The sequence below is a fragment of the Convolutriloba macropyga genome, chromosome 7, assembly GCF_964194025.1.
Source record: "Convolutriloba macropyga chromosome 7, txConMacr16.3, whole genome shotgun sequence".
In the NCBI taxonomy this organism is placed as follows: Eukaryota; Metazoa; Xenacoelomorpha; order Acoela; family Convolutidae; genus Convolutriloba; species Convolutriloba macropyga.
Window position 1 is genome coordinate 11,332,157 of NC_134474.1, and position 12,656 is coordinate 11,344,812.

The 12,656-nt window shown below is 34.8% G+C and overlaps 1 protein-coding gene across 3 annotated transcripts in view; it reads right to left on the reverse strand.

Annotated features, from left to right (window-relative positions):
* Positions 1 to 12,656, reverse strand: part of LOC142342601 (dynein beta chain, ciliary-like) — a 300,993-nt gene that overhangs the window by 250,960 nt on the left and 37,377 nt on the right. For all 3 annotated transcript variants that reach the window (XM_075393992.1, XM_075393990.1, XM_075393991.1), the window contains exons 5-7: positions 7,136 to 7,319; positions 6,641 to 6,740; positions 1,745 to 1,956 (exon numbers count right to left, since the gene is read on the reverse strand). In XM_075393992.1, the coding sequence (XP_075250107.1) occupies positions 1,745 to 1,956; positions 6,641 to 6,740; positions 7,136 to 7,319 (496 nt within the window). The remainder of the gene's footprint in view (positions 1 to 1,744; positions 1,957 to 6,640; positions 6,741 to 7,135; positions 7,320 to 12,656) is intronic.

Consider the following 12,656-nt stretch of genomic DNA (forward strand, 5'->3'; position numbering starts at 1 on the left):
TCCAAACACCCAATGTGTCAAAAGTGAACAGACAAAACAGTCCGAAGAAAACAGATGCAACAGTCCCAGACAAAATAGTCCGAACTAAAAACAGAGTCAAACATATGCACATCAATTAACAAAGAAACCCCTTAAGTTATTCATATGATTGTATGTCTTTGAACAAATATTAAGCTGATTACAACATAGTTTTTGCCAAATAATGTATTTTGGAACAAGTTTTTGGTGTCCTAATTCATATCAATTAAAAATAATGCATTCAGAAGCTTAACTCATGTTTAATTGTTTGTAGATTATAATTTCAATTGTTTCAATATTTTATTTGGGACTATTTTGTCTGGGATTGTTTTGTATGTTTTCTTGGGACTATTCTTTTCAGGGAATATTTTGCAAATCGGGACTATTGTGTCTGGGACTGGTTTGTCCAGATACGGTTCGAAATATTAAATGGCAAAATTAATTGCCAATAAAAAGCAAATAATTCCTTCTGCTCTTTCCGGTATCAAGTGTTTTATGTAATCAGTAGTTATCATAATTAAATGATTGATTTGATCTTATTTTTGGTTGTGACGTTCAACTGCATGACCGAGAGGCTATTGCATTATCAATGATTGCACTTAGGTAAATGCTGAATAGTTATGCTTTAAATAGACTGTGAACTTGATTATACTTTAAAAATGCATTGGTTTTCTATTCTCGAAACACAGGTTATTAGTATTTTGACCGGTCGATAGAAATTTGCGAGAAGCCAATAGAGCGTATGGTATTTAATTGGAGACTTTCTGAAATCGTATTTCAATTCAAGGGATTTTTGATCTTTTTGACTAATTCAAGACCAATCTTGCGCCGAACTCGTTAAGAGCAAAAGGGTTGCTTAAAAAATCAGAAAAGTACTATGTCAGTTATATATTTCATAACATTCCTCCTCATAGCCGCTACCGAAATGCACATGCAGAATTCGCCCTTAGTTTAAGTAACAATCACACCCTAACTAAATAAAGGGAAAACACGCACTGTGAATTCACTTCGGTAAAACTTTGTCAATTTGTAAGCGAGAGTTTGGCGCCTAAGTTATTTTTGCAGTCTTTCTTCGGCATTCAGTAATATTTGCAGGACTCACAATTACTAGTTTTGTAATTGGGTAGCGGCTATGTGGTGGTCAAAACATACATGCTGATGCTGTGAGCTCTAATAAGTTTATCGCAAAAAGTTTGTTACAAATACCATTGCCAAAGTATAATAAGTCGGATTATTTGGCAACGGACAGGCATTAAATTTTACCGTGCTGTACCCTGGTAACGGTTGGTACTGAATCAAGGTATTTTGAGAGACCAAGATATATGACGCAAAAATCAAGAAGTTGAAGTGTGAAAAAGTCACCCGAAAAGTTAAATCTCGAAAAAATCACGAATATTCTAGAAATTTTGCATTAAAGAAGGCACGTTTACAACAAATGCTTGACACTTCGTTTGATGGCAATTGAAAATTGCGAAAAACAGACCATCAGGGTCCAAATAATTGCTTAAAACTTCGTATGAGGGTTATTAATAATTTTAAATCTGTGAAAGAAAATTATAACTGCTATCAATTAACTGGTATCAATTGGTTGATAATGTTGTTTTACAGTAACGTACATATGTAACCATCACGCGTGATCTGCGAAAAGCAAGCTCTGAATAGATGTCGTATACTGAGTATCACAAAGAACAGATTATCACGCCTAGTAATAGCTTGATGTACTGACCACTTGGGCGACCACATTGCAGACCTCCTTCAACAGCACAATGATCCTAGCAGGAGGTCTGTAGTAGGGACATTGAAACCAGATCAGAGCCACTTGGTGCATGATGGCCTCCATGTTGGACTGGAATGCAAACACATCTCCAGACAGCATGCCTTCTATCAAGTCTTCCAGGGGAATCAAGTGACGCACAATAGACTCCGCCTGCTTCAGTCCTGAACAACACCTGACATTCTAGTTATTCAAAAAATGTAAGTATAGTAGTAGTAGTAAAAGACTTCAATTGATCAATTTATGGATTTTAATACAACACATCAGAAAGATCTATGCATATGGTACAAAAAAGAAAATTTATCTATAGCTATTAAAACTAGGGGAAAAAAAATTAATTACAAATTTAAATTAATTATAAAATTAAATTGAAAAGTTTATTTTGGAACAGGCAGAGAATTGATTAGCTGGAAACAATGAGATTGTTGCAAACAAAGTTTTAAGAGATCATGTAGTCGTATACAATCAGATATATAGGTCAATTTGTTCAAAATCTAATTGGAAGTGTTAAAGTCATGATTTCTGTGTAATTAAGTTTCAGTCTCGTAAGGATTCACTCGATTTTTAATGGCTTCTCCTTCTAGTCACTAGTTTGAGTTTGACTCCACTTCGGGCTCTACTCGAACAAAATTTTCAGATTCTATAACTTCAATAGATTTCAATTGTTTCTGAAGTTGTACAGAAGATTCGTTCTCTGACTGGTTTCATTCTTTTGACATCGCATTAACATTCTATCAACTTTTTTAGGTATTAAATAACTATTAGATTCCAATTAATTCGCAAGCTTCCAAGTCTACATTTTTTAACTCAAAGTATTAAAATCAGCTTCAGGCACATACACTAAGTTGAACAGTTGAAACAAGGACAATCAGTTTCGGAAAAACCCACCAGAAAAAGCACTAAAATTTTCCCAAGAAAACCCCAAAATCCCATGAAAATACCCCCTTGACTATTGAGTTGCCGCATGGAGGACATTAACCAAATAAGATACGACACAAACCTGCAAATAACAAAAGCAATTTAAAATAGTTTCTCGAAAAGACATACTGCAAGCATTTGCTTGGAAATGTTCTATTGGCCCATATTATTAGGCATCACAAACAATTATGAGCTTTCCACCCTCTTTGTTGCAAGGCAAATTCGTTGAAGCCCTTGCGGTCTCTGATAAGGCCACCAAAAACTCCAAGACGTTTGGCTCACTAATTTGAAGCAGTAGTTCCAAATCTCCGCGCGAAAACCTTCTATCGTTTTCTTATTTCTTCACAAGAGCTCAATCGTTTGGCGGTATACAATCAAGTGGCAATGGGGAAGTTACGTTTCTTCAAAATACTTTGAAACGTAGAAATTCAAAATCTGGCAATGACAACGAAGACTTAAAAAACACAACACTAAAGGGAGCTCTATTCTATTGCAGCCTTCTTCAGCCGAGGGGGGTTGCCTGTAGGAGACCAGCGGGACTAAATCCACTAAGGTACTTCAAATGACACAATTAGAGCTTATTCTATGCCAACATGATTCAAATTGAAAACATAAATCGACGAGCGTCAAACAAATTGCTCTTGACCAACAGGCGGGACAATTTACTCTGGTGGGGTGTTGCTTAAAGTTTTAATGGTTGTAAAAATTCCGACCAAAATTGGCTTTTAACCCTTAACCTCCAGGATAAGAGTGGATCTTCACCACTAAGCTACAAAGTCTTCGATTCTCAACCGCTCACAATTATTTATATATTAGCAACAAACAATGAGAGCAATTGAAATCACTCAAAAATGGAGAAGTGAAAAACGTATACAATAATTGCTCCAAACGAATCATTGAAAAAAGATTCAGCATGCTCTTTATCACAAATTTCAGCATGCTCCTTATCAAAAAGATTCAGTATGCTCCTTGCTCAGCATTTGCACATGGATAATTGTTTATGCAGCCTTGTAAGAAAGCGACAGTAATATACAAAACAGTTAGTATACACAATTAAATAATGATTTTGTTAGGGTGTACATTAACTGTAAGGTTAATTCCTGCCTCTCCCAAGGCTGTAAAAACAATATCAATCAAAAAACTCCCGCAAATGGCTCAGAAAAACAGAAATTTTAGTTCCGACCCCTATTGAGGGGGGAGGAACTATACACTCAACTGGGTTTTTTTTTGTTCAGTCAATTTTCGCCGATCGATATATTCATCGTTGAGAGTTGAGACTGGTATCACTAGAAACCTCGTCCAGCGTAGAATATGGAATTAAAAAGATTTTTTCAATTTTTAATTTCTACAGGGAGTTATCGAGGTATAAACTTCTAAGTAGAGTGAATTCATGTAGTTTTTATTCACATTTTCCGAAATTTTTGCCTAAATTTTCGTCAATTTTTCTAAAATTTGTGGAAATTTTTAAGAATAGTGCCGTTGATTTCATTTTTAAAGCCAAACAAGCCTTGTTGATTATTCGATTTAATTTTTTTGGGTCAAAAACTCAATATTTCAAAATTCAGCCTTTTTCATCAAAAACAGCACGAAATAAGCTACTCTAGTCCACTTTGATTAAATTTGCCGCCACTACACCCCCAAACAACACTAATACAATCTTAGTAGACTCAGAAGGGGCCTATTCCTACTTCAACTTCCGCTGAGAGTGCTCTGTAATTAAAACTTTGCCGTTTTTTGCTAGCTTTACTCGTTTATCAAAAATGCAGAATTTTTTTGAGTTTTCAACCAACAAATTATCTATATCTACAATATTCGAAAATCAATAGTTCGTAACAGACAATAAGCACTAGCAGGGCTAGTTTTAAGCCCATCGTGGACTGTTACAATCCAAAAAGAATTCGGATTGCAATCAGTCGGTCTTTTTTTTTTAAAAAAAATACATATTTTAATTAATAAAGAACAGAACATATCAAATGAAAGCTCAGGAGTGACAGGTCCAGTTGGATTCCTAAGCATCTCCAAGTTAATTCATTTAGTTTTTACTTGAAAGTTTAAGATTGTTTCAACTTTTAAAAATAATTGATTTTTAAATAAATAATGGCTTAATGAACTTTTCCTCCATTTTTTTTCTTAATTTGGTCAACGTGCAGCTTAGTGTCAGCAAAGAAAGAAAGCTTCTTCATTCTACTGACTTGAAATTTAGTATGGATTGCGTTTTTAAGCCTGAAGTTATTGTTCTCTGGCTTTGATACTACCAGATTTAGGATTTTTTTTTGTTTTTTTTTGAAATTTGCCAGTTTTTCACGTTTTCTAGTCACATTATCACAGTACTGACAGTTCCCATATCACATTATTAGCGTTCAAAATGAAACACAATTTAACATATTAAAATCCTTAAAGATATAGATTATCGTTTTAACGGCCTCGACACTTATTTCTTCAAGAAATTAATTGAATTTTTTAATTTTGTCTTTAACTGTCATTTTTACTTTGTCAATTCAGTTGTGTGAAATTTCCTGTATAGTTATAGGTTTCACTGGCTTTTCATGGAAGAATAGATGAGCCGATATTCTGATATTAGTAGATAGCTGATGGCTTTCATGACTTTGAAAACAATCGTTTTCCAAAACTAAAAAAAACTTCGCAAGTTTGTTATTCTTATTTTTTTGGTACCTAATGTCGTTAATTAGAGGTCAAATATGACATTATGGGCGTCAAGGGAAGCTGTCAAAAGGGATTGAGTCCCAAAATCTTTTTTAAAGAATGCGTTATGACCTTACTGACTTCGACACCGGCTATTCACAAAGAAAAGTAAATTAATTTGATTTTTGTCATGCTTGACGTTCTTTTTGTAGACGCAAGAATTATTCTGGATAATTGCAGGTCTCAAACAATTCCTTTGGATGAATAAACGACCCTATTTAAATATTTCATTTTGTAATTAATGTTTTTCATGACTTTGGATATAATTTTGTTTCGAAAAAAATCGGAATTATTACATGATTTTGCCCTTTCCTCTTTTTTGTCTACTTGTTACCTAGTCTCACTAATAAATGGCCAAATACTACTTTATCGGTGTTTGAAGGCGCAAACGAATATATTTTGAGGGCCGAAATATGGCTTGACGGTTTTGACAGCGTTTTCTGGCAAGTTTCAATTGAATTTTTGTTTGTTGTTTTTTGTTGTTCTTTTTAGCCGCTTAAAGAAACGAATAAGGACAGGTCCTAATGCCCTTCTATAGAAGCATTGGTAATCGTAAACCTTTGTGATATTTTACTTGATATCTAATGGTGTTAATTACTTTGAAGTTAATTGTTTTAAAAAAAATACGCTAATTTTTTAACTTCACTGTTTTTGTTCTTTTTTTTCTTCTAATTGTTTCCAAACCTTTTTATGGACTGGTCCATATCTTTTCTGGTGATTTATAAGTTATTTTGTTTAGTTTTAGGTGCATCTGACGGTATGTTGACTTTATTAAATTTTGTTTTTTAAAACGGACAAAAAGTTTTTGATGTAATTAATGTTTGTTGTTGTTGTTGTTGTTGTTTGATTTTGGTGTTCGTCTTGACTCGCTTTCTTAATATTGGCATATCAAGGCAATTTAATGCTTCAATTTTTACTCCACTGAGTTATTTGCTCTGGACGCTATCTTATTGTTCATACACAATTTTTTTGAAAAATACTTGGGCTTTTTTGGGTTTTTTGGTATTCCCAAAAAATAATTTTTGGGTTCTCTATCTGTTCCTTATTTGGTAGACAACTATGCCAAAATTGTGGATGGGCGGGGTCGGAACCTTATGTGCCATCGCACATTGCTGAGCCGCCTTGTTAGTGTGGATGATCAAATGTGAATTATTGACAATATTTCAAAGTGGGGGCACATTTCTTGATAGTGTTGATTCAAAAGAAAGATGACAACAAACTTCTTACCAGTGCATACATCCATGAAGAGCTGTCTGAATGATGGGAGATAGCAGCTTTTGATCTTCACCAGAATGGTCGTGATCTTCGACACTCGCAAATCTGTCATCTGCAAAAAATGCTCACGCTATTCATAAACTCAGCATGATCAACTTAAAACTGCCATCATTAACCAGAAGACATGCAAAGTTCCGTGCATACTACACCGAGTTCATTGCAATCTTATTAATATATCGGAGATGATATCAAGGTGTACCTAAGAACGATCGAACGAACTCAATATAAAAACCTGAATAAGTTGTCAAATTCCAGACTATTTGCATCAGCCATTGACGACAAAAAATGCTTTGCTCCTTCAATCTAGAAATTCTGATTGGTACTTATATAATAACATGTTTGGATTTAGTTCATAATAATCAACATAGCTTTCTTACGTTTCTAATGTTTCCCCTTTTGAATACTGAAAATACCTAAAAATTATCTTTAAAAGGATAGTAATCACACCTGCTTGTAAATGTTCTTGAGTTTCCATTCTTTGGCTTTCCAGAACTTGATTTCGACGAGTGGGTTTGCATTTTTCTCCTTCAACAGAGGAGAACCCGAGTCCAACTTGAGCACTTTGTGAATCTGTTTAGCCCAGTCAATCACAATGGTCTCGATAGCATAAATTACTCGTTGATCTATATCCCTAAAAGAGAAATTAGTGCCAAAAACTGAAATGAAAAGTGCATATTTCAAAGAATAAGTCAACATTTTGAATTCCAGATACCAAAAATCTGTGCATCAGAATCAAAGTTCTCAGATCTTGAAACGTTTGCATCTATGGGCGGGTTTTGGAGGGTTTTCCAGCCGAGGGAAGGAGGGAAGTCCTCTTATTAATTTCCGATCGAAAATTATTTAAAATCGAATCAAAATGCTTCCTAATAACGACAAGATAATACATTGGCACGACGTAATGAACAATTCCATTACAAACCCTACTAGAGATGATCCCCGAAAACCCGTTTTGTGCAGTCGAGTTTTGCATATAGTGAAAACTTTACTGTCAAAACGAAAGTAGAAACACAATGAACTTGTTAAAAGTTACACTCACCCACACTTGGAAATAAAGACGCTGACAACTGTACGAACGTAAAAACAGTGACAACCTAAAGATAACGAAAAAGCACCGACCGAAAAAAATCGGGCAGGCAAAGATAGAGTTAAGGTAGTCTAACACAGGTTTAAACTGGTTTTGTGACGCTCGGATTAGGTTCCTTGGTTCAGAATACAACCATTTAAGCCCCCTAGTCGCAGTCATCAGCCTGATTTTCTTCTGTAAACATACCCGACAGATTGCCGGAAAATAGCCGCCGCTGATTCCCATAACTCTATTGGGATTGAAAGAAAAGAAAATATCAAAAATTGATTTTAGTAAAAAAACATTTTTAAGTGCGATTTATTTTGATGTCATTTCGTAATTGAACATACTCCTGTCTCTCAATGAGAGGCTACAGGGTCTAGTATCAATACCAATGAGCACTATAGATAGTAACTAAAACTTATGAGAACAAAGTTCAAGTAACGGGCATCTAAAAATGGGCTTTATGGGTTTATCCCGTTTCTATTTTTGACTTTGATTTTTTTATACCGACTCTCTTCATTTTGAATTGCTTTGCTGAGCAGCTGCTGTTTAAAAGGACTTTGAGCAGAATGACAGAAGAGTGAAACTAGCCTAGAGAAGTCAAAAAGATTTCACGCAAAATGTCGAAAAAGCGGCAAAATGGTAAAGCGAAAAAAAGTTCGACAAAAAAAAAACATAGCAGGACAAGTCCAGAAATAAAATTCACAGAATTGAATGAAAAACTTAGAAGTACTCTACCTGACCAGCAGATCACGTGAACAATGCAGCGAAAACAGAAACAAAATCATCTCCAAAAAACTGAGAATCTAAAACAATAAAAAAAACTGAACAAAAATATACTCATTGCTAAAACTCTAAGCTTTTACACCGAAGGCAAAATTTAATCTCTTTAAGTATATCTATTTCAAAAAAATGTTCAAAACCAATTTTTGTTTCTGAAATCGGTCCAGTATTATATCTGCAATAACTGAAAGAAATTCATTGGCCCTTGAAGATCGATTAACTCGAAAATGACCGAAAAATTCAAAAAAAAAAAGAAATCAATTGCAAATTTTAATGAAATGTTACGGAAAATCGTGATATAAACATCTTCTGAATCGTTTCTGTGTATCTGTGCATCTAGAGGCTATTAGACGCCATCCCGTAACCCAATTCCAAGCCTTCAAAAATTCATGGGCTCAAAGACCGATTGGCAATAATTTTTGGAAAATTTCAATTTTCAATAAATAGAAAATCTTTCAAATAAAATGTAGAAAACCATTCACTTGCCCCCTAGCAACTTTTTAATAACAAACTATCAAACCTTGGATGAGGTTAGTTGGCTACTGAGGTGAGAAAAACTGACTAAAAGACAAATGTTTTGGAAAAGCTTAAAAAAATTGCAAATTTTATCAAGAAATTTCTAACATTCGAAAGGTTAAATCGTTGAAAACAAATCCATTGAAACTGACAACCATGCAGTAACTTTCATCAGACCGTAGAAAAGGTTTTTTGGTAATTGAGAATGGAGAATAACGAAAAACTGACAAAAACTTTAGAAAACCTTGAAAAAAATTGCAAATTTTATCAAAAATGTGCCGAAATTTGAGACATTAAAATGTTGAAAACCAATCCGCTGTTCCTAGAAACTATGCAGTGCCCTATTATCAAACCTCAAAGGAGATTCCTTGGCCCCTGAAGCTGGAAAAACTCAAAAAATGCGAAAATTTTCAAAAAACTTGAAAAAATCGCAAAAATTAGTATCATTTCGCGTGTTTGTGTTTGTAGTACCAAAACATATAGCTCATAAAATAGTCATAAACAGTAAATTTGTCTCGCAAAAGGCCTTCGTCAACTTTTAAAAACTTCAACCTAAGACTAATCAAATAAACTTAAAAAATCACAAAAAAAAACAAGAAAAATTGCAGCATTTTGAGCCCAAAAACTCCTAAAAACGACCTTTGAATCTTCAATTAAGGCAATCCCAGCAGCTGTACCACTCTAAGCACTTGAATGACTACTACAGCCCTCTTTGGGCCTATAATGAAACCTAATGCCCGCTGGGTTTTACCTGTTAATCCCGTTTTGAAAGATCAAAGTCATTGAAAAATGTGTGAACAAATCTTAAAAAAAAACACAGCGCCCCAATAAAATTCAAATTCTTTGAATTGTAATAGGAGCGCTATAATAGCCGGCTAAGAAGATGAGGGCGGCTATTAATAAAATCTGTTGAAAACTCGGAAAATGTGTGATTTATCAGCACACAGGTCGATTGATTCGCCTGTCCATTGAATGTCACTTAAACCAGAACAAACCGGCCATCGAGAATTTCAGAAACTTTGGCGGTGCTGATTTGGAAGGCATCAAGGGGTACTGATATCGAAAATCTGATTGAGTTAATATTCCAAAAAGAACGAAGCTTCGCCAGCTCAAACAGAAAAATTGAAGCGAAATCCTAGGTCCTATAGAAAGCTGTTTGTAAAAGAATACAAAATGCTGCCACTGAGGCATGTGAGTTGGACCGAGTATCAGGAAAAGCTTTTGAGTTCAAGAGACACTGGCCTAATCTTAAAGCATTTGAAGAGTCGAAAAAAGCCTGCAGCTTATCAAAGCTGATGATAGCTCAGGGTAAACAGAGCAAGAGTGTCAATGAGAAACTTGACATGCAGAACGACTTTCCATTCGACATCTCAAAGAGAACTCTGTCAAATATTATCTACACTCTAGATGCCACTAAGTCGAAAGGATAGAACGGTTTACCGCCCATTTTTTTAAAATTATCAGCAGCATTTTAGATGAGCTGCCATAGCCTCTATACAAAGGGGGAATCGACAAAGTTGAAGATTAGACCGGTGTTACTATTAAACATCGGAAGCAAAATCCTCGAGAAATGTACAGTCACTGCTCTCTAAAACCATTTCAGCAGCTTTCTTCAAGGGTGTCAACATGGTTATGTAAAAAACAGATCAATCCAAGCTAATATGCTTTTCTTCTTAAAAGGAATCTTAGCCTTAGACAAAAATGCTAACGACGAAATAGTAGCTTTTTAGAGATTTAACTAAGGCCTTTGACAATGTACCTCACTTTGAACTAGCAAAGAATCTGGCAATCATCGGGGTTGTTGGTAGTTGCATTCCCGACGTTCTAACTGATTAATTAAACGACAAAACAGCTTGTTCGCCGTGAGGTTGCTGAACGGTACGATTTGTACCTAGTGTACAAGGCTCACTTTGCTGGGTCTAGTTTTTAATTGTATCTTCATAATGATTGGTCTGATATTTTAGTTTTTGTTGACCCGTTCGTTCTTGCAAATGATTTAAAGCTTTTAACTATTAACAGAAACTTCTGAGAAGTTCAAATTGAAAGATGAAGTGAAAAAAAAAATGAAGCTAGCCATGGACAAGTATGCTCAACTGACATTCAGAGCGGCTGGAAAGAACTTCAGGTTGATAGGACAGATGCTGGAATCAGTGAAAATAGTCAAAAATCTAGGCATTTCCCTAGCAGCAGGCCTAAATTGGAAGTTCCATATAGAAGAGACTGAAAACGGCCAGCAAAAACTTTATCTTTTGAGGAAAAACGTGCGTTCTCATTTAAAAACTTTTCTCAAGCTAGGTCTTTGTGAGTCTTTGGTAATGCCTGCGTCTTTGGTAATGCCTGCTACTATATAACACGTACCCGGCAGATTGCCAAAAAGCCGCCGTTGATTCACATAAACAAAATTAATAAGGGAAAATTAATAAACATAAGGGAAGAAAAAATACTAGAAAACAATTTTTAAACAAACGATTTTAAATTGCGAAAAAAATTTGATCTCATTTTGGAGCTGAACATACTCCTGTTTCGTAGTGAGACCACACATGGGTGAGCATCATTAAAAATAAGTATCAAAGATGATGACTCAGAACAAAGTTTGAGTTATGGGCATCCAAAATTGGGTTTTATAAGTTTATCCCGTTTCTATTTATGATTTCGGTTTTTGATACTGCCTCTTTTCATTTTGAATTGCTTTGCTGTCTAAAACCACTTCTAGCAGATTGCGAGAATAGTAAAACTAACCTACAGCAGTCAAAAAGATTTCACGCAAAATGTTGAACAAGATGTGAACTAAGCTCAAGCAGAAAACTTTTTTCGACAAGTAGAAAACATAGCAGGACAAGTCCTGACGTACAATTCAAAGCATTTTAAAAAAACAATATCAATGTCAAAAGGCCGCATTTGAAAAAAAACCCACTAGCGAGAACTGGAAACTTGATTCAAAAAAACTATGCCTAAAATGACCTACGAATTGATCAGGAAAACCATTTAGAAAAAATCTGATCCAGCAAATGGAAAAAATCCAACAAATTTCTCCCTCTACTTTAAAATTAGAGGAAAAAGAATCACACCACAAAACCACTCGCTTTTTCGCTCCATTTCCTGTCTCAGCGTGACCAAAATCACTAATCCAATTTGACTTCAACAATCAAGAAAATGTGTGAACAGATTTTAAAAACATAGCCGGAAGAATTCCGGAAACGAATCGAAGTGGAAATTCATTTAAAAGCCATCCACGAACTCATCAGACAAAACGTGCCTCCACTAATTTATGATTATATTGAAACAAAACTATAAAACAAAAAAGGAAAAACAGTAAAAGACATCCGGAAATAACAATCTGTGCCACAAGTACTTCATCAAAACAACCAGTACTTACTGACACCACTCATTCGATTTTTTAAAAATACGTGAGGCCAAATTATGAAAAAAAAATCTCTCAAAAACAACTTGCATTAGGAAGCTGGAAAAAGTTAGAAAAAATTTTTTTTCATAGTACGAAAGCATATAAATCCAAAGAAAAATTCCTTTCAGCCAATAGGGCATCCAGATTCTCGCAAAAACAATAGACAAGTCATAAAAGGCTATGAAACTTGTCTAAAAAAC